Source organism: Xenia sp. Carnegie-2017, unplaced genomic scaffold (genome assembly GCF_021976095.1).
Source record: "Xenia sp. Carnegie-2017 unplaced genomic scaffold, XeniaSp_v1 HiC_scaffold_13, whole genome shotgun sequence".
Lineage (NCBI taxonomy): Eukaryota > Metazoa > Cnidaria > Anthozoa > Malacalcyonacea > Xeniidae > Xenia > Xenia sp. Carnegie-2017.
In genome coordinates this window covers 3,809,847-3,832,477 of record NW_025813436.1, presented here as the reverse complement: position 1 = coordinate 3,832,477, position 22,631 = coordinate 3,809,847, and the positions used below count along the sequence as shown (strand labels likewise).

At 34.7% G+C, this 22,631-nt stretch overlaps 2 protein-coding genes across 5 annotated transcripts in view; one reads left to right on the top strand and one right to left on the bottom strand.

The window, feature by feature from the left end:
• Nucleotides 1-11,394, bottom strand: part of LOC124453985 (fanconi-associated nuclease 1-like) — a 30,051-nt gene extending 18,657 nt beyond the window's left edge. For 2 of the 4 annotated variants that reach the window (XM_047004803.1, XM_047004808.1), the window contains exons 1-9: nt 10,825-11,394; nt 6,904-7,320; nt 5,685-5,889; nt 5,291-5,407; nt 4,748-4,997; nt 4,446-4,670; nt 4,085-4,249; nt 2,770-3,003; nt 2,575-2,670 (exon numbers count right to left, since the gene is read on the bottom strand). In XM_047004803.1, coding sequence (XP_046860759.1) covers nt 2,575-2,670; nt 2,770-3,003; nt 4,085-4,249; nt 4,446-4,670; nt 4,748-4,997; nt 5,291-5,407; nt 5,685-5,889; nt 6,904-7,320; nt 10,825-11,122 — 2,007 coding nt within the window. In that variant the 5' untranslated portion in view covers nt 11,123-11,394. Of the gene's footprint in view, nt 1-1,974; nt 2,038-2,380; nt 2,499-2,574; nt 2,671-2,769; nt 3,004-4,084; nt 4,250-4,445; nt 4,671-4,747; nt 4,998-5,290; nt 5,408-5,684; nt 5,890-6,903; nt 7,321-10,824 lie in introns of those variants that run through there. The other 2 variants (XM_047004818.1, XM_047004814.1) reach the window with 2 other exon arrangements.
• An 864-nt stretch (nt 11,395-12,258) lies between these two features.
• Nucleotides 12,259-21,264, top strand: LOC124458542 (corrinoid adenosyltransferase-like). Its single transcript, XM_047008537.1, has 9 exons — nt 12,259-12,450; nt 14,156-14,196; nt 15,340-15,433; nt 16,558-16,615; nt 16,697-16,769; nt 18,087-18,184; nt 18,279-18,343; nt 20,525-20,584; nt 21,026-21,264. The coding sequence occupies exons 1-9, from the start codon at nt 12,302-12,304 to the stop codon at nt 21,114-21,116; spliced, it is 729 nt and encodes a 242-aa protein (XP_046864493.1). The 5' UTR covers nt 12,259-12,301; the 3' UTR covers nt 21,117-21,264.
• The last annotated feature ends 1,367 nt before the right edge of the window (nt 21,265-22,631 follow it).

Genomic DNA, 22,631 nt, shown 5'->3' with positions numbered 1-22,631 from the left:
ATTTAGAAATGCCAGCCATTTTTCTCGGTTTACAAACCTTTGCCAAAGATTAGGAAGAAAGTAACCAAATGACTTAAGCGATTTGGGAGTGGTGCATTAGCAAAACATTTGGTTCAGTATCATACATATACCAGGTAAACAAAATTTAGTAGCGGTCTACGAATCCCGAATCTGAGTGGATGTTGAAGAAGTCATTATTTCATGACGCGTTGCAACAACTTGATTTTAAACTTGAAATTGACTTATTTGCGTCTCGGGTAAACGCTCGGCTTATCAAGTATGTATCGTTCAGACCGGATCCAAAGATTCAAAGATTCAGAAAGAGGGAGGCATGGGAATCTGCGTACTTCCCGACTGGCTGACGCAAAGATGGTTTGCCAAGGCTTTCAAAATGATGGCTGTAAAACCAGTGAGCCTCAAAGAAAGCAAAGACTCACTCAAACTACCAAGTCACCCACAACAAACACACCCCATATGGAAGAAAGTTAACTTCCTTATTTGCCTCTAGTCTGGAAGAGCATAGATGGACATGATTTATTAGCAAGCAGACAAAACATAATTATGGCCACGTGGAGAACAAGGACATCTAAACAATACAGATCCTATTTAAATAGATGAGAAGTTTATTGCAAGGAGCGCAATATCAACGTTTTTGAATGGGGAATCAAACACCCTATTGAATTTCTTATCTCATTGTATGCCGCAGGAAACAGATATAGTGCCGTAAACACTGCCCGATCAGCACTATCTACAGTACTGACCTGTATAGACGGTTTTAAATTCGGCGAAAATCCATTGGTGTGCCGCTACATGAAAGGTGTTTTTGAGCTGAAACCAGATTTGCCTAGATATTCAAAAATTTGGGACGTCAAGGTAGTTTTGGATTATTTGAAAACATTTGATGATGTTAGCAAGATGCCCAAAAAGAACTTACATTGAAGCTCACTATGCTACTCTGTCTCACTTCGGGTCAGAGAGGACACACCATTCAAAAGATCGAGATTAATTGTATACAAGAGTTACCAGACAGATGTCGTATATTTACTAATGATAAGTTAAAACAGACTAAACCTGGACAACACCTGAAACCACTGGAGCTACAAGCTTTTTATAAGGATCAAAAGCTTTTTGTTGTACGACATCTTCAAGAGTATCTACGCCGAACCAAACCATACAGAAAAGAACATACGCAACTACTCTTGAGTTATATAAAACCCTATTATCCTGTTTCAAAGAACACTATATCTAGATGGGTTAAACAGGTCTTACAATCAGCTGGAATAGATATTGCAAAATACTCAGCGCATAATATTCGTGTAGCTGCAACATCCAACTGTAAGCAAAAAGGACTTAATATTAAAGACATCTTGGAAGCAGCAGAATGGTCCAATTCCGCTACGTTTGCGAGATTTTATGACAAACTAACAGATAATGTAAACCTAAACTTGGAAACTGTTTTGTTAGGGCCGTAAATTGGATCACATGATTGTAAAGATTTAAAAATTATATGGTTATGTTGGATTTACTTAACTAATTAGCTCGTAGTACAGCACTTTGAAATCTCATGTGACTCCGTAGTGACGTAGACTGATGACACGATGAAATTTTAAAATTAAACGAGACTTACATGGAAGTCGAAGTTTGATTGTTATTCTTTCCTGCGATCGATCAGGAACGAAGGAGTCACATGCTCAGCTATCCCATCCCTCCCGTCTCCTTCGTTCCTTGGTTCCTCTAGTTAAACACTGATCAGCAATGCGCATGCGCATCTCATTTGACTCCTTCGTTCCTGACTGATGAAATGATAGAATCACAATCAAACTTCGACTTCCGGGTAAGTCTCGTTTAGTTTTAAAATTAAATGCAACTATTCAAAGTGCAAAACTGGCAATCCATTTAAAAGAATCAAAAGAAAATAATGATAACATTGCTTGTTATTCTGATTTGAAAAATTGCTTTTAAATTTTTACCTCCAATCTCCAAAAAATTCATTCAGACTTATTCAAAGCTTCACATAGTTGTTGACAGCTCTAATGACTAAAAAACCATTTAAACGTCAGTTGAGTCAGGTTTAATATAACACTATAGGTCTCAATGTCATCTTTTTAAATGACCTTAATTTCGTGTAAAACACAAGCAAAATCCCAGGGTAATAGTGTATTTTAGCAATGGCTGTATATCAAATTCCTAAAAGTACTCTAGAAGCTCCCTCTTTGCTAAATTTTGTGCTTTCTTCACAAAAAATTAGTGTTTTTTTCCACATATTCGCCCCACTACAAAGTAAGCTTGAGTATATGAAAATATTGAAATCCATTTATAAGCAAACTCGAAATGAAAAGTCAACAGGGTATTAAAACTAGAGTTAGGAAATGGTAAATACCCGTGGTTGAAATTTCAGTTTGGGGGAAATCGAAGCCTCAGGTTCAAGTCCACCAAGAGTTGTATTCTTGCCATGTACATTATCATAATTCTTGCCAATACACTCGGCATACAGGTTCCTGTCAATATGGCTGCATGAGCCAATTTTAACATCTAAAAAAGCAAAACATCTTCCCTTATGGTATGGTCACCTACCTCGACAGGAGAATCGTGAATCTCCTGAACACGGGCATCTATCATCGCCTTTCGATTAGCATAAAAGTTCCCAGAATAAATGTCAAGTGGAGCCGACTGTCAATGAGAAATTGCAGTAGACTTTACAAACAGTAGATAACAGCAACAATAACAAATTCGTTTTCGTCTAGACTTATGTTACATCACTTTCAATACCTGATAAGGATTTCTAAAAACATCTGGAACAGTGTCACAGAAAATAACATCCCACATGATAAGAGTGAACAGTAGATTAAACGTCATTCCTTCTCCGTGAATGCCTTCATTGTATCCTTGTTCACGGTAATGAATTATTGCTAGCTGCTCGACTGAGCAAAAGCTCTTCTCATCTTTCTCATCTTTGACAATGAAAATTGGTTCAGTTGACAGTCGCACACCAGAAATCGTTACCTAAAAAGAAATTTTATTAGTAAAAGTCGTGGCAATTTTCTGGTTCAAAGCAACAAAGGACGGTTTGGATCTTACACTTTTCAAAATATTTTAATGCAAATACAACCTTTCGGGAAATAAGCTGTACTTAAAGCATTCCTATAATTCAAATGAAACAAAACTCCACTTCTTATAAATGTTTTCAGACAAGAGTTATTGCTATCAACTCCAAGTACTCTAGTTTCAACTTAGCCTCCTAGCTAAATCACGTTAGAAAATAGATCACAACGATAACGCATCTGATATAAAAATTAAACATCTGAACAAGAGCAGTTGAGAATTTTCAACCCCAAGGTAGTTTTATTGGTTTTTTAACTACTGACTTGCATGTTGAAAAACTGTTGACTTGCATTAAATTTTGAAAGTTAAAATGAACAGGGAAAGTTGAAATGAACAAGGAACACTTGAGCTATGTGAGGCAGTTTTTAACATGCATATTCAACTTACAATAAAAAAACTAAAGCCACTGGGCAAAGCTCGAGCTTTTGGCTAGCTTGTATATTAGCTATCACCTCCACAGAAACTAGTATACATGAACCAGGTATTAAGATTCGTTGCTACATATCAACAAGATAATCCAATTGGCGCACCTTGCAAGTCACGACTAATAGGCACACGGGCGAAAAAGAAAAACTTTGCTACTATGAAAAACGCCATTTTGCAAAATAAATTGAAACTAGCCTAAAATGTGTTGTCGAGGAATAATGAGCATTGCAAAAGAAAAATTGAATAATTTACAATTGACAGCACAATGAACATAGCTACAAACCAATGTATATTTGTCGTTACAAATGAACATCACACCCTTAATCCATCGACTTCTGCCTGTAGCTATACGATTTTAGGAATTTTTGATTCAGTAATATTGGAGGAAACACGAATTGCTTGTTTATTATAACTGAAGTTTTTAATTATTTTTTCTTTATAAATGAAATTTTTAAACAAAAGTACAGTTCATAAATACAAAAAAATTCAAAATTTTCGATCGTGTTGCAAGGAGGGCCAATTATATTATTTCAACATAAAAATGGAAGAAACATACAACAGGTGGTTGTTTCAATTCAGTAAACTGAATGTAGGAAAGATGTTTCTTTAGGCTCGCATTCTTTCTTGATTCACAAATGTTCTTTGCTCTTTCTTCCAACGCCAGTCTATGTCCAGTTCTTACTCTAGTGTCAGCAAGACCTTCACGGACCACATCTAATGCCTAAAATGTTTAAAGACGGAAGTCTAATACTTAAATGCTTACTTCTAAAGTTATAGATGACTAAGACACAAGTCACCATGTCATCATAGACAATTACATTGTTAACATGAGACGATATATAAACATAAATCCAAAGTGTAATTTCCTATATCGTAAGTGAATTCATCGCCAGAAATAATCAGAAGTAAACGCTAACCTCAGCAGGTTTGTTCATATGTTGATGTAGGTTCAAAGCCAGTCGCTCCCACCATCTTCCGCGATTACTGGGACAAAAGTCCTGTTGCCCCAATAGCTCACGCAGTAATTCAACAGCTTTGTCATATTTTTTGTACCGCTGTAATATCTCCACACTACATGAGCATATCCTAGTGTATAGCCATGGCGTCGTAAACTGACGTAAATGTTCGGGGAGCGCTGAAGACTATAAGAGCAAAACAAGGTTTAAAATATGTTAAAATATAATACAGTCGCATGCTCTGATCTAACTAAAAAGCTTACGTAAAGTGTTGCCGGGTCACACAACGCTAATTTTCTCATTATTGCTTTGAATTTTTCATATGCTTCTTCGAAAACTTCCATGGCTTTGTCAAATTTCTTTCGTTCAATGGCCTCGTTCAAACAGAAAAGCGCCTGATTAGCTACGTCGCAACAAATCAGATCATCCCTATTTCGGAAGATTCTACAAACCCTGCGAATTACATAATCAGGGTAAACACCTTGTCCAATTCTTCTAAAAAATATTGTCGACCTAAAAATAGAACCAAACCCGAAATCAAGTGATTTACAAAAGCAATTAAGATAAATAGGGCTTATAAAAGAAAAACTTTTCTTCTAAAATAATAAACAATCTATAAACAATGCTAACATTCACACATGCTATCAAAATGCTTTGAAGGATAAGCAAAAAAAGTTTATGGCGGTCAATCGTGTAGACTTTTACGCGACGTAAACAGACATCACAGGAAATGGAATTCAAATATACGTTTAGCAATGTGAATGAAAAAGTTTTTTGATATAACTTATAAACTTTAAAATACTTACAACTGTGTGTTATCATTACGGTCATCTATTTCTTGTACGTAGAGAAGAATTAACCTCGTGAAGACGGATCTCTTGTCGGATTCAAGCTTCACGACTGTTCCCAGCATCGCATTTGCCCTAAATAGTCAGAATTGGATTCTTATACAGTAACATTTTAACAATTTATTTGGCGAATGGCAAAAGTTTCAAACAGTCTAAAACCAGAAAACAATATAGCTTGCGCTTAGTTAAGATTTATAGTGTAAACACAATAAAGTAAGAAAATGTCAGAAGATTTTCTTTCTGTTTTACAATGAAAATTTAATCAAATTAAAACATGTCCTATAGCTAAAAAGCCTTTAAAATATGTTTTGATATCATAATTAAACTATTAGAGAAACCAATTGAAGAATACCTTTTGCAGATTGCTTTTTTAACACCGTTCTCCTCTTTAGAAAAAAATGAGTTTTGACGGCTTTGTTTCAAAAGCAATGTGACCAATTGACTTTTATTTTGGGAATTTCTTGAGATATGCATAAATTTGGCAAGATCCACTACTTCAGATGCGGAAAGAAGTTTAAGAATTTCAGCCAAATCATTCAGATCAGCGAGCAAAAAACCTTTGAATGCATACAAAATACATGCGCTAGTTTGAACTGTACTGTTAGGCCAGCAATTATTGTTTGAAATTTGGACAGCGATATTTGTCAAAAAGTGATATCTATCAAAGATATTTATCCTTTAACATTAGAAAATGGTAACCAAAAATATAATCTGAAACACTTTACGTATCTATCTACGCTTTCATCTCTGTTAGCCTTACACCAGATAATCTAGTGCGTAAAGAAATACGTACCATGCAGTCAACATTGCGATAGTTTATGATCTTTATTACTAAATTGCTCACATTTTGTCGATCATTCATTATTTCTCATGTCTTTATCAAATATAATTGATTTTTGAAAACGAGCAAGAATTGTAGCCACGATACTTCATCGAATAGAACAATGCATGAGTACATCTATTTCGATTATTTTTTCTAAACATAGTTTCTAAACATAGTTAAGTGACCCTTACCTGCGAGCAAAGCAATGTCCTTCAATTATAAGACTAACATCCTGTTAATAATTTGTCCATACAACACAGAATGTGACGGTACACAATTTAAGGCGCACAACTTACAATAATAAGTCTTTAGCTAGTACAATGACTATTTCATGCATACTGCGACCAAGAATATTACGCTTTGTGTACATGGTCAGTGGCAGCTGTGGCAAATCTCTGGCTAAGATTATTTTTTCTTATGACCCGCTACCACTACTAAGGGTTACGTTTAGCAAAAAACCTTAGGCTGATAAAGCTTCACGATATATTTACCTTTTTATGGTATGAGCTAAAAAGATCATTTCTAAACTTACGAAAATCTAATCTATACAAAATTGGCTGCCAACAGTATTTTGCTCAACTTATTCCACCCAGCATTCCCTAACGAGCATAAAAGCTTCTTTTCAACAAAATTCCATAAAAGACGAAACGAAATCGTCCCATCTTACAAAAGCCAAAGATTTATCCGGGGATTATTAATCATTTGGCATTGAGTTTTCTAGTACATAGAGTAAATAAAAGCAATTTACCTGTCACGATTAGCTCATCAAAACACGCTGTCAAATCTTCTGATATTTTTGGATACCGGATATTGCAGGCTCTAAACCATTTGTACTGGCGTTGAAAGAGTCTTGCATACAGTTTACGTGAATTTATGCTCAAATTATGAAAGCGTTTTAGAATTTTTTGATCGTCAGCGTTAAACAATTCACAATATTGGCCGTCCGCCAGTACAGCATCAACAATAAACATCAAATTCTTCAAATAATACGGTTCTGTAATGGAATCCTCATCAATATCATTCTTCTCATCTTCTTTGTACACTTTGGAACTTTTAAACACTTCATCAGAGCACGAGTCTTGCATATCCATTCTTTTTTTGCAAATATCCTCGTTTATCTGTAATTTCACTGATCGGTCTTCCGCACAATTCTTAGAAAATCTTTCTAAACATGATAATGAAATCATAATTTTACGACTTGTTTAAGAGTTTATCTTCTTTAGAGTGATCAAATGTGCACATCACAGTTAAAAACATCAATGTCATCTAGTAGAATGACGATAACATCAAACATGAACCGATCTATTTCAAAATACTGCATTTAAGTTTAAAAAGGGTGTACACATCATAGGCAGGCTTTTAGGAAGTTGAACTGAAACAATCTTTGAAATAAACTTGCTCGCTGTCAAATTTATCTCGTAAATTCAAAAATTAAAATTGCTGTTTAACCAATAAAGATGAGAACAGGGCAGCAATGGAATGTTCTTACAGAAGTGGACCATTTGATGAACATGGTAAACCTATATACTAAAGGATATAAGTTTAGATTGTTTTGAGAATGGAAGAACAGGATAATGTTTGAAACAACGGAGTGTTGTTTGTGTGACCCAGCATGAGCAATCACATAGAAGGGCTTGTTATCAGAATTAGAATTTTAACAATAAAGGCAAATAGAAGACTAGCCTTAATATAACGCGTGTGAAAGGCAAGTTGTAATTGGGGAAGCAGAAACAATTGGAAATGGATCCTGGGACAGAGGGAGAAGAAATACATAAAAAAGAGGATAGTGTCTGTGATGATGAAGCAGATATGAATAAAGAATCGTTCTTGAACAACTAAAAGAAATAATGAAGGAAAGATAAACATGTGATGATAATATCCTTAGGAAAGTGGATAAAAGATTTTTCACGGTTCAAACTGGTAGAGTAAATCAAGCGATTAAGTATGTGAAAAGCAAAAGTATCAAAGAAACACACAATTCAATTTTGGCAGCAAGTGTATAGCTTGAAGAAAGGATAAGATTAAGAAGGGCAAACCTTTTCGAGTTTTTCTATTTTGGCAACTTGCACGGATTCCAAATTTAAATAGCTAGTCAGCAATGTTTCTTCACAAACAGGTTCCAATTTTTATACATCGTTAAAGAAACACAACCATTCCATCTTTCCTATTACCATAGAATATACAGAACATTGCACTCTAACAGTGACACAGACAGGTTGTATATTTGAGACGAGAGAAATAAAAACGTGGTTTCATTCAGTTTGACCATAGGTTGCCAAATGTTACAATTATTAAAGCAGGTTGCGCTGTCTAAGGTTACCAGAGTAGAACTGACAATAAAAATTACCAAGTAAGGTCAAAATGGTTTGACTAGCGGTAAGGACTGGATTCAAAGGGGAAGAAAACAAAATGGGATAATACAAGGAGTTGGTATATCAAAAGTGATGAAAAAAGACCATGTCTTTGGAAAGAATATGTTTAATAGGATTCCAATATGTACATGAAAAAGCTACAAAGCTAGAAGCAACTACAAATGTATAGCAAGTTTTTTAGAGTGATGTCAGAATCTACAGATAAAATTGAAACATAAAATGCCTGAAATAGTTTGTATATTACATTTTCATCATTGCACATTACACAGATGTTGAATTAATTACCTAAAAACAAAAACTTATTTCAAATATATGTGTCACAAAATGCTTGACTGTAAATAATTAAATTTGGAATATAAATATTTGCAAACAAGCAAATTGATTCATGAATCTTTGCTACATTTTCTCCTGACACAGAGGACAAAGTCATTCCAACTTTTTCCTCTTGGTTCAGGCCACAATATTATAGATATATTTGAAGTTCTCAAGCAACAATCTTTAAAATGACAACAATCACAAGTACATAGTAGCATGTTCACCACTAATTCATCATCTAAAATTGCTTTCTGCATTATACAATATATGACACCATCAACACATCTCTATAGTCCTGAATACAGCATGCCCATACCACAGTATAGGTATTATACAGTATGCTCACTCTGGGAAAAAATTGTCCTTGCGTATGTTAGCTTGCACATGGTGGTCGCCATGTTGTCAGTAAGGAAAGAGGAGTGAGAATATTACGGAAATGTAAAGTTTACCAACTAATTGGCAGTATTTTTCGATTTTCACGCATCTATCGGCTTTATCTTTTTAGAAGAACTGCTTTGAGGATACCACTGCGTAGTTTCATGAGTGCTTGGTGAAAAATATAGAACTAAGCTAATTTATTCAGCTAAAGCCAGTTGGTGGGGGAAAACGCAAAAATATTGCCATTTAATTGTAAAATCACTTTTCTGTAATACAAATCTCAGCAATCTCACTCCTCTGTCCTCCAATGCGCGAGGACAAAAAGTTGTAAAGTTCCGACGAAAGTGAGCATACTGTATAATACCTATACTGTGCCCATACAAGCAAATTTTTTACCAAATTTGGTCAGATGAACTTAAACTCTCCCACCTGCTTTGTATAGTAGCCAAATTCAGAAAAGGGGAGTGTTTGATTTCATCTGACCAGATCTGGTAAAAACTTTCCATATATTGTCACATTGTGTGGATAGTACTTACAAGCAACAGATATTTGAAGAACAAGTGCATTGTAAAACATTTTGGATAATTCCATGCTAAAATGCACGCAACATGAAACAGGACTATTTGTATTTTGGACTATAAAATCCTGTCAGAATGGACATTATATTTGCATAATTAAAATAGTTATGTTCTTAGTGATTTTTTGCAACACAGAAAACTAAATGCTATGAAAGGCATGGTACATTAAGATTAATATGTTAAATATGCATATAAGGACATTTATCATTCCCAATGCAATCTTAAATGCTTTTATATGACAATAGAAAATGTGCCTGTCAGGGACATATAGCATTCAATGCATTCATAGTGTGATTAGGTATGAAGTATAAAATCATTGAGCGCCCATTAGTGCATTTTATTTGCCATGTAACATCTGTCATACAAGTTTGTCACTTATAAATACTGCTTTGGGGCGAAAATTTGTAATTGATAAAAATATGGGCTTCAAGTAGCTCCATCAAGGAATAATGTTGTTCTTTAATTAGGTTAAAGAAAAATTGTTGAAATGCACTAGTTACAAATTCAGATTTGTGTAATGTCTGTCACCATCATTTTTACATTCATAAGTCAGGAATAAGAATATTTCCTTAGGACTTTTCATTCAAGATATGACCGCTTAATGTATAGCAGAAAATTCTATTGATTTAAATTCATGAAGGGAAATCAATTCATAATTCATTACAAATATTTTGTGAAGGTAATGTTGGTCACGCATGATGAAATCAACCTTTACTGTTGGTGAATATTCAAAATATACAACAAACATGAAAAAGTTGTCAATGCTCTTAATATGTATTATGAAATGGTGATGGCTTTTCGCATTGGTGTATTTTCTACAATATTTTTGCACATGCAAACATTGTAGCAACAACAATATTGTTGAGTGCAACCAGTAGTACCTTACAGACTTACAGAAGTACATGGTGTTGCTTAGCGCTTAATTTATTTCTTCAGTTGGTGATTCAAAAAGCATTAATACTTTCCAGACACTTTCTTCATTCATAAACAATGCAATTCACAGAATACGATTTCAAATTTTCATACCTCTTGTTGTAGAAAAATGAGCAGATGTGCAGGTGAGAATTTTCTTATTGCAGCCTGTATCCAAATGTTCATTAATGTGATTCAGGTACACGAGCTGTGAGCAAACTGGGCAAGAGACGCTTTCCTTATCATGCTCTTGTTGCCTTTTAAAACAAGTTACAAGAGGACCATCAAATACTCTTCTCTTGTCCATCGAAGTTCCAACAGTAGTATTAGTTTGATATATTTTCCTTTGCTTTTTGCTTCTTACATTTTCCGTTCTGCTTTTCTCGGTGAGACGCTTTCTTTTCTCTTCCATGACCTAATTCTACTATTCTAGTGCACTTCTGCACAACAAATACATGGCGAGCGTAAAATTGAATCTGGAAAATCTGTCCGGAATAGTCCGGAAGTGATGACATTTGTAAACTTCGCCTCCTTCGCCTGCCATGATGATTTGCTTCTTGTCATTGACTTCTATTACTGGAGCGGCTTATTTTAAACTAGGATATACAACATAATTAAGATAAGTTGTATACATGTTAGTAGAGCGGCTATGTGAATGGAACAAATATGTTACGTTAAAAATAGGGGGCTGGTTAAAATAATATTTTCTCATTTTTGCTGGACCCAGTCTTTTTCACACACTATTTGTAAATAATTCAAAATAAATGTAAGATATTTCCAGTGGCGACGGAACATTGATGATTGGGAGGGCTATATTCATACATTCATATGTCATAATCCGTAAACACAATTGATTTCAACAGAAACTAATAGGAAAAAAAGCATATGTGAATAACAGCCCACCCCCCACCCCCCAATTTTCAATAGCCCAATAATTTTTAAAAAAGACTACGGAATTTGAAAAATATTAGTAAAACTTTTCGAATCAGGAAAAATTGGCCAAAAGTCACAGTATTGCCTGAAATTTTGAAGCAAAAACTAGAAGTACGAAAAGTTAGCGCGTACAAGTTAGTTGCTTGATCAGTTAATCTGATACTTTGAATTGAAACTTCTTGTTCTTGTCATACATTATTTTGATACATACTTTCTAAAATATAATAGTTTTTTGTTGAATGCACTCGACTTCCAAAGTTTCCAAAAAATTCAGCGACCATTCAAAGAGGAAAAATTTTTTAAACTCATTTTTCATGTCTTGTACACACAAAAGTTAAAAATTTTTTGTAAATCATCCTTCATCGTCAAATCATGTCCTTACGGCAAAAATTCGATTGTACAAAGGCAAGAAAACAGAACTTAAGGGGTTAAAATTCTCTACTGGTCTTCCTGTCTATTTGATAAAAATTTTGCTTGAATCAAAGGTTTGTAAAATGAATAAAAACGCTTACTGTGATTTTATAATACAAAAGTATAGTAAAGTGGAGCTACACCCCCACGAGGGTCATATGCAAATAAGCCAACTTCCGGCTTCAATTTCCTGCTATATTTTATACATGGTCCATATATTATACATATCAGTTGTGTATCAGACTACATGCTACATGTGTCAATTACTAGGATGGCGATTAACTATAGTTGTTCTTGGATTGCCGCAAATTTACGGAAGGTTCTTGGAAGCAGGTTTTTATCGCAAATTGGCGACAAGACTTATAGTGTAGTCGGGAGGGGCGTCCATATTTCAAGGTAACAAAGACTAGTCATCATTTTCCTGTTTGCTTAGGATTTATTTTAAATTTAATTTGGTACAACCGTGCAAACGTACGATGCATTCCATTTTTTACTTGCAATGCAACCTTCCACCTAGGAGCCTAGAAATTCTCTAGAAAATATAAAATTTGTGTAAAGCCCAAAAGTAATCTAGACTTCTGTAGACATACACACACTAATGAATTATATGAAATCCTGCTTGTCCTGAGGTGGGAGGGGTGGGGGTGGGCATCAATATTCATTGTCTCAAAGACATTCAAATCTAAGCTAGCTATGAACGTGCCAAGTTATTGACATATTTATAAACTACATTTCACTTTTTTTACAGCATTTCACTTTTAAATCTTAACTTGATATCCAGTTTGTAATGTGTATGCATCACATTTTTAGAAGATTGCATAAACCCATTTGGCAGAGCATTTTTTTTGCATGTGTGAGCCGTACCTGTAGTAAATGCAGAAAAATAATACATTTTTTTGGAAAGCAATTTTTGTTTTAATTTGTGCTGAACTCTAAAGTAAAACATTCTATTACTGCCCTTTGTTGGCTCTTGATCTTGATTTTGATATCTTAAGCATTTGAATGTTGTTTAATTTGCTAGAAAGCCAAGCTAAACTTTGATGTGTGCATGTAGTAAAATATTAAAAAAACATACTAATCTTTTGAAAATGTATGTACTGAATGTTTTCAAATTTTTGGGACTGCTTTAAGTCATAAATGATGAGGTTGCATAAAATTCAATGTACAGTATGGATAGAAATTAACATTCTGTTCATCAGTCGTCATGAGTTTTACTTGATGGATTTTCTGTGGAGTGCCACCCCAAAATATTAGATTTCACCCCTTTAATAAATTGTTCATTTTCTAGAAAATATTTAACCCCAAAAATTTTTAGCAAAACAAATCAGTATTATAGTTGAACTTAAGTTTCAACACTTTCAACAAGTAATGTTTCAACACTTTACATGACATTTGTTGACTACACTACCCGACCACCCTTAAAATCCTTGTATGCTTACTTTGTCTTTCATCACTTCATTACCAGCTCACCCCACCCCTTAAACTTTTCAACACACCCCTGAAAATACATTTTATTGTAAGGAGGCATCATCTGTTTACAGAAATTGTCAACCAAACTCATTCTTCAAAGCCTCTAAAATGTTCTTGTTACCCTTTATACTTTAATTATTTATTTTGTTCAATTTTTATTCAAATGATGCTTTCTTTTTATGAAGTCTAATTATACGTGATATGTCAACAACCTTGAATGAAATTAGAAGACGACTTTAAAATTTTGTCACACCGTTGAATAAACAGGATTTTTATTGCACGTTGGTGACCCTAGGCCCCTGGTAACCATAGTTCAACGGTAAAATATGCTCCATGAACGCTAGAAATGCCATTTCAAAAACACAAATTTCAAAATTTCGTCGGGGATAGATCTTGTGCCCTTCTAGACGTTCTGGTGTATGAGTATTCTACCAATCTCGCGCATGAGCAAATTTGAGCCATCTATGTGAGAGAGTGGAGGGAGCGAACTATAAATATGTGTTACGGACAATATCAGGAGGTTGTTGACGACAAGTTCGAATATTTCATTCAATTTCTATTTAATTTAGCCATTCCTTGTTTCTTCGTGTACGTTAAATGATTTTTTTCTAACTTTTTACGTTTTGTGCAGTGTATCAAGTATGAAGATTTACACCAAGAAAGGAGATAAAGGTTCGTTTTGTTAACACGATATCTTAGGCTTGGTCCGCAATATACCGAATCAATGCAAGAGCAGGGCTCAATTGTTACAGTTTTGTGTTCCCTCCACATTTTGAGAACGGAACTTTAAATACGGTTTTGGGAGTAGGACTTTATTTTGTACGTTTTCTATAGCATTTCTTTTTCTTGATTTCATCGCGTGTCATTCCAACTTTCGTGGACATAAATTTGCGTTTTGAGCAATTGATTGAACTAAATTATGTCGGCCCTTTTGTTTGACTGTTGTATTCTAAAGTGACACCACTTCAGCATTACTACCTTCAGATATTGCTTGACGACAACCTTTATCAGGTTTTATTTTTCAGTTAACTTTGCGAACTCAGTGGTATCAAAATTGAACAAAGTATATGTGTGATTTCAACACATAGATTTTCTCAATGTCTTCAACTTACGTAATAATTTTGAGCCTCCTTGAGCTCTTTTTGAACTTTCGACCTTTTCAAAAATGGACTGCATGTCTGTTCAATAAATTCCCTCACATTTCTATAGCTGCTTGTTGTTATACCTAAAAATGTATTGATATTTGCATGCATGTAAGGGATAATTCTTCCACTTGATTTGCTTGCATGGTTGAACTCCAACTTTATCTTTTTATGTTCTATTTGCTTGAAAGCTGACATTCCACTGCCTATCTCGTGAGGATGTGCACTTGTGTTACATTGCCTGTCTTGAATTTCGAGAATCCTTAGCTTTTGTTTCACAATAGAAGCGTTTTTCGTGTGCAAACTCGTTTATTCGCACTTTTGAGTTACAGTTGATTTACCATTACGTGAAAATTTAATGCAAATATATATTTTTAGTTTTTCTTATATAGTACAAATATTAAAATAATTTTTAACAGCAACATAAAACATATGGTATAAGGTATGCGTGTTATTTTCTTTTTATGTACGTAAAAAAGAACAGAAAAACGTAGAACATCGATTAATTTCCAGTTTGAGATAACTAGGGCTGGAGGTCAGTTCAGGCAGCGTTAACGACGTGCTTAGATCTCCCTCTATGAGCAGAATTACCACGAGGATTATGTTGACTGTATAATGTCCTTATAACGGTTACGACACTGACTTTGTTAAAAAATTTTTGTTTTTCTTCTAGGCTACTCATATAACTTTCTTGGTGAGCGGAGACAGAAAGATGATGAAATATTCGAAGCTCTTGGCACAACGGATGAGCTTTCCTCGGCTATAGGGTTGTAAATATGAATTTATTTCTTTGTAAGTTAAATTATTGGCGTGAAGTATTAGCTAGCAGCATGTAAGTCTGGATAGCTGTTGTCAAATGAAAGAAATGACTTGTTTGCAAACCAGTTGAAATCGTCCAAGTCTGATTCAGATGACGGTACCACTCGGCCGGTTGTTTGCATCATTGAACTAAAATACGTGGAACGCTACACGAAGCTAATATTTGAAGCCAAATCTTACACCAGACACACGGGATTTTACCCCAGACACGCGTGTTTCGTGTTTCCAGATTCTCTCGCGGAGTAAAAATTGATTGACTTCACAAGCGTGTCTATGGTAAAATCACGGCTTCAAAAAATTATTAGGGTTTTGTATTACAGGTAGTGTTCCATGTATTATAGTTTAATGGTTTGCATCGGTCGCCATAATAAAGAAAACTCCAATAGAGTGAAAAGAATTTTTATTAATTTCATGCTCTGTTCAAAGTCGGCGCTATAATGTAGTCCTCCAACATAGCCGCTTTGACGTCACATGCAAACGCCCTATTAGACAAAGGCTGTCGTGCCAAACGAAAGTTATTGCTGAGTAGAGTTTAAAAATGTGTGATAACAAGAGGGGCGTGATAGCTTAAGCTGCGACGTAACGTTGTATTACGTAATCAGCACCAGTATAGCGAATTGGTATTACTTTGCCAAACAAATTAAGCTACTTTGGGGTAGAATTAAAGAAGTTGAGAAGAAGAAGAGCACTTGATGTTTTATTGAGCATCGGCACCAAATATGGCGCATCGGAAAGGCTGTGTACCCCGCCATTTAACTGAAAAAATTGCCAAATTGTGTGTTATTGTGTGTTTATTGTATTTTAAAGTACTTCATTTATTTACATTTTGTAATTTGTTGATGTTCATTATGATTTATTAAACAATCACCCGTGTTTGGATGGCCTGGTGCAAACACGCGGGATCGGAGTTGAGAAAAGCGCGCGAGAGTTAGGAAAAGCGCACGAAAGACGAGATGAATGCGAGTGTTTCGCACCGTTTTTCTTAATTCGAGCGAGCATCCTGCGTTCTGAATCTGCCCTTAAATTACCTTTTCAGCAACTAACTGTCCCTTGATTTTTATGTCCATTTTAGATTAGCATTGGACTTTTGTTCTGAAGGAGGTCACAAGATTGTTGAAGATCTTTATGAGGTATTTAACCAATAGCAGTTATTCATAGTGAATTTAACTTCTTGAATTAGGTATGGTGTGGCCTTTTCTTCCCATTTTCAGATTCAGTGTATTCTGCAAGATGTTGGTTCTAATATAGCGACACCGAGGTCATCAAACAATGCAAATAAAGTTGGTTAGGATATTTTTTCTTTATACATGCAAAATGATATTTTTTATTTCCTGCTATGTGATTGGCTGCAGTATCGGGCAGATTCATGTATACAATATCTTGACTGTGATCCAAAAGTGACATTGTTTTGGCAATTTATTTGTTTGCTTAGTAAAATTTAAATTTTTTAAAATTGGTGTAAAAGCCATGTAAATTGTTCTTGGAGAAAGAACAATGTGTTCAGACGGTCGATCATAGTGAGAATGAATTTCACTCTTCAGACGAAGTGAACTTTGTACAAAACAATACAAAGTCAGTATAAACAAGCCACGTTTGACCATTTCACAACGCGAATTTCTTCGTTATAAAAATAAAAAATTAAATATGTTATTACTCGTTATGTCGGTCCGCTCTTAAAAAAATTTTCAGTACTGATGTCCCGGTAGGTAAATAGTATGGTAAATAGTAAGGCTGAGTATTTTAAATCATTTACAATTTATTTTTACATTGTAATGCCGCATAAGTTTGAACTAACCAGGCCTCAAATAGTATTAGTGTTTATTTTATGCGCTAGTGCCAAGTTTTTCTATGAAAATGGAAAGAGAATTCCAGTACTTCATTGTTTTTCTTTTGAATGGCCAAAAATGAGCAAATGTGTCTGAAAATGAAATATTATAGATGCGCGGGAATAATTTTTAGAGCTCTTCTATGTACCACAAAAAGAGTTAAATAATGAAAGAAATTAAGCTGCGTATGTCGAGCCAAATCCACTTGTAGTTGGCAAAATATTTAGAATGATCGGTCGGCTCTGCTGAAAACAACTGAGTAACATGAATCCAGATGAAATCAAATAATATACGTACACACGAACTCTGGGAGGGTGAGAGATACATATATGACACCATATAATTGTTGGTGTTAATGGATGTGTTGATTTTGTGCTGGTTGGCAACAAATTGAATAAAATACAGAAAATTACAAGCGAGATTCCACCATCGTATCATAATTTCACTTATTTACGTGGCCTTTTCTGGAGGATCTGACCATAACCAATTGAACAGAATATTTTTTTATAGCTATCTTCAGCTAAGCATTTTCTAACTTCAATTTTGTAAACTTTGACTTGTATTGTAAACTCACTTCAATACTGAAGTATTCAAAAAACCGCTCTTAAGGTTGTGTCATTCTTTGCGGAATGATGTAATACACAGCTTTAAACGATGGGTCACTCGTGATTAAAACACTGACAAGAGTCTGGTGTTAGAATTCAAATTTGTTGATGAAATCACTCCTGACGAAAGCCCGATATTTGTTATACAATTCACATATTTTTGTTTATAGGTCTTACAAAATTTCATTTGGGCGAAGTTGAACGCCTTGAAGCGTGGATCGATAAATACGACGCCCATTTGCCATCATTGACGAACTTTATTTTGCCTGTAAGTTAAATTTTCATAGCCGTATCTTGTTCGTATATAACCAGTTGCTGAAAATGAAGCACCGGCTTTTTGTTTTTCATGGCCTGCTCTATAGTCAGGTGGAAGAAGCAGCTCTAGTCTCCATCTTGCGAGATCCATTTGCAGAAGAGCAGAAAGAAGGTTGGTAAACTATTAATTGGACCGTGTGGAGAGAGGATGGCAATACCTTGTTTGCCATTTTTGTTGCCAAGCATGTCGCATGGGGACAAAGATATTTGATCTTCTTAACTGAAGATTGCATAATGACGTATACCATTGCAGGCATGCGTACGAATAGAATGACTGCCGTAGTATAGGAAAAGCACGTGTTCTGATTATTAAATATTGCAGGGAGTAGATTTTTCGGAGAGCTACGATAATCGCACATATCATATACAGATACTAGACGTTACAGTCAGAAATGTTTTAAATGGCTGACCTTCGTATTTATACCAGGATGAAAGAGACTTGCTTTTAACACAACTTTAAATTCTCAACAATCGAATACATTTTAACATTGTTGAACTATGCAATGATTTCTTACCACGGTATTTCTAACATCTGTCGTAGAGAACCAACGAGATACTACGCAAGCACAATTATGGTCTTTATTTAATATCTTCTATTGTAAATGAAATATTCTGTCGTGTACAGATACATTTTTTAGACTTTAGCTTGCACTTAACCATAAGCTTAATAATGTCAGTACTTCCTTCAAAAATGGCAAAAAAAGGCACTTGAAGAAAAATATAAATAAGCTTCTTTCTGTAGCCCAATATTGATAAATGTGATGCTTATAAATTAGTTACATTTGTTTGATCAGTCTTTACTATGGACCAGATAAAAATCAACCATATAAAGGTAAAGTTCTCAGTTTTCATTGGATAAACCTGAAAATTCCTTCTTGGAAAGTTGTCAACCTTTGAACTGTTTTTGAAGAAGGAAAACAGTAAAGATAGCTGTACTTAAGTTAAACTAAACCAAAAAGTCATTACCTGCCCAATTAAAAAGTGATGGTGTATCCTAAAATATAGATTTTCAAGGATTGCTGTTTGAAAACTGTGTTTAAGGGAAAAGACTTCTGGTTCTCATTCACAAGTTAGGCACCTTCAAATTAATCTTACAGACAGCAATTGAATAAATAATAGCTTTAGCCCGATCCTTTGGTGCCAGTGAAAAATATGATGTGCTGTTAAAAGATGAATCTACTGCATTTTTTGCCAAGAAACGAACAATTGTTTGAATCAGAAAAGTGCATCTTTATGCAATCCGATATTGATCTGAATGAGGGTACTCTAATTTCCTCTTTTGACATTGATAATGGATCTTGTGTAGAATCATTTGTAAATTCTTTAGGGCATGATGTGTCATATGGTCATCCATGGATCAGCTATTTATAAGTGTCAGTTTTGGATGTGTAGGCTAAAAGAAAGTCACCTGCATGTAGAGTGCTAAATTTTGCGGTTGTGCAGGGATTGGTTTAGGGGCTATTGCTAAAGACTTCATTATCAACAAATGGAAGAAGTTTCATGCAGCTACGTTATTTAAGGAATGTGTTTTTATTAACTCCACATGTCATGAGCAATGTAGAGACTTCTGTACCTGTGGTGAAGTGGTAGCTGCTTCCTTAGGTCAAGAACTACGGTCATATTTTCTTGAAGAATGTGCTCATAAAGTATTTTTACAGAAACTGATTTAATTAATATTGATGAAAAGATTTGGTAGAGAAAGAAAGGTTAACACTTAAAATTTGACTTTGCCAAACACCGCGATTTTCTCATAGAGGCAGGGCCGTAATTGGGAGAGGGGGGGGGGCGGGCAAGGTTACTCAGGATAGAAGATCTCTGTGAAAGTAGCTAAGAACGTGTGGTATCTACTTCGTCGAATAGTTTAGTGTTTTTGCTCCCTTGATACATGGTAATTGTCATGCTCTACTCCACTGTTGTATTTATTTAGAAATGTGTGGACTAGTTTCTAGGTTATAGTTTTTCACTTTTATTTCTCTCCTATTTGTGCAGGTATGGCTGTTTTCAATGTTGTTGCTAGCTTGGTTGTGCTATGTAAATCTTTCGTTTTTCGGTTAATGGTTGTGAATTTTTTCAAAAGTTGTTAGCCAGATATTCTTCAATGCCACAGAAAGGGTTGATGTAGAAACACTACATTTCTAAAGAAATGCATAATCTTAATCAACTCAAACTCACATCGCGCGAACAAACTTGCATGCTGGCTTCTCAACTGTTTTTAAATTTTTCAATATCATTTTTATTCACACGTCTTCTTTTCATAACTATTATTGATGGTGTTTCATTTTTCATTTTCAAGGATTGCCCCTTTAGTTCGTGCCGGAAATGTTGATGCCGAAATCCTGCGATATTTAAACAGGTGAACATCACGTGTGTTAAATAACACCGACTTTCATCTAATATGTATTCGTTTGATATGTATTCGTTTGTATTCCGCTACATTGACGATACATTGTGTCACAATTGTATACCAACTTAGAACAAAATCAATTCACCAATCACAACTATCACCGGGCACCTTAGAAACAGCATATTTACAAACTCAAACAAGCGAATGATGAACTTATCACTTTGAACAAACCACAACAACAATTCACGAAGACACCCCCACATTTCTTCTTTGTATCACAATATCAGACAACAAGTACGGCGAACCTAAACTTTTACTCCCCAATTTACTCTGCAGATGACTTCTGCTAAAGTTGTCGAAAAGTCGGTGTACATACTATCCCAAATGCAGGTTTCAAGAGACTCACGTCAAAACTATGGGTTTGTCAATCGCATTACTTTAATATTCTAGGTTGAGCGACTTTCTGTTCACGGCAGCAAGGTTTGTGTGTCATGCAGAAGGAAAAAAAGAACTAATTTACAAAAGAAAACCAACAACTTGACGAAAATGGGTAGAGTAGCGTTCATTCGTTCAAATTCACTCTGTTACTGGAGATCTTCCTTTCAATGCATGGTGTTTAAATTTTAAAAATACGTATATGTAAGTTTTACCATTTTCAAGAGTAGTAATAAATATGTTTATTTGATAAAGGCCGTGACTCTTTCTGTTTGTTTTGAGTTTACATTCCTTTATTGATGCTCGTACAGATGCTTTATTAACCTGCAGTCGCTGTAAAAATGGTTTGTTGGAAAGAAATTTCCATTCAATTGCTGATAAACCAAATTCTATTTGGTGCAAAGCAACCCTATGTCCTGAAGCACTTCTGGATCTTCAAACCTACATGAAAACTACTTCTATTACAGACAAACTCAGCACGACTACGTGTTTGTGGAAAGCATGAATGTGCATAATACAACTAGATTTCCAGAGCATATATGTTAAGCGCAATAGATTACGATAAAGACATATTTATCGATTCAAAGTTGAAGCCTAAATTCATAGTATTTTGAGTGCTTCGTACATGAGTTCCAGTCCTTCAAAGATGAACTTTTACTTGAATGGAACATCAGTTTCATTCCCTGAATGCTTACACTTGAAAGGCTACAGTATATGAACTCGACTTAAAGTCGCTGCACTAGAAATTCTATGTGGCGCAAAAACCTGGTCCTCGATACGTTTATACTTCATTGCTAAAAATAAGTTCATCTACTTTGTTGTCTTCTTAATTTATCTTATTTCCTTATTATTGTTGTAATTTATGTATCATATTAAGTTTTATATAAACTTTGTATTATTTATTATTTCACTTATACTGAAGATGGCATCATGAGATGTCGAAACATGTCTATTTTAAAAAAAGTCGTATATATTAAATGCGTATATTATATATATATAAGTAGTGATGAGTTATTGACATTATTGACAGATAATTGAGAGAAGTGTAGTGGAAAACATTCATTTTTGTGATACTAACGATACTAACATCACACGATATTTTCATTTTCCATTTCAATGGTATTTCTCCTGAGTCACATTAAAGCGAAATTAAATTAATATTTGTGCCGTGAAAAATTTGAAATCTTTTCAGTTTGAAAGACTCCATTCCTTTCAATCTCAAATCCGGTGGCTTGTAACAGTCGCTATATATTGGCGAAACATTGTGCCATTTTTCTACCAGATGAAAGAACACATTTCCATCGCAAAAAAATCACACATCTTATAGTACTTAATTCCTCTAAATTCCTACCTAACTGCAACTCACTATATACCGACAGTCAAGAAGCTTTGGAAGCTTTTAGGTGTTGTGGGTGTTCCATCGCCATGTCATAAGTTTTTCCTCTTTTTCGTGCAAACTTTGCAAAAATCCTCCAAAATTCCTATGTTGTGTTTCATAGCATAGAAATGAGTCGTCAATGCTTGAACCCTGACCGACACCTACTTTACAATTCTCGACACTGCCAATTGTTACAATACAATACAATACAATTACAATATAAGGAGGCTTACAACCTTCAGC

Coding starts and splice junctions, on each gene's coding strand:
- LOC124458542 (XM_047008537.1), top strand. CDS start 12,302: ATGCTACATGTGTCAATTACTAGGATGGCGATTAACTATAGTTGTTCT. Junction 14,197..15,339: donor CACCAAGAAAGGAGATAAAG/GTTCGTTTTGTT, acceptor TTTTTCTTCTAG/GCTACTCATATAACTTTCTT. Junction 16,616..16,696: donor TTGTTGAAGATCTTTATGAG/GTATTTAACCAA, acceptor TCCCATTTTCAG/ATTCAGTGTATTCTGCAAGA.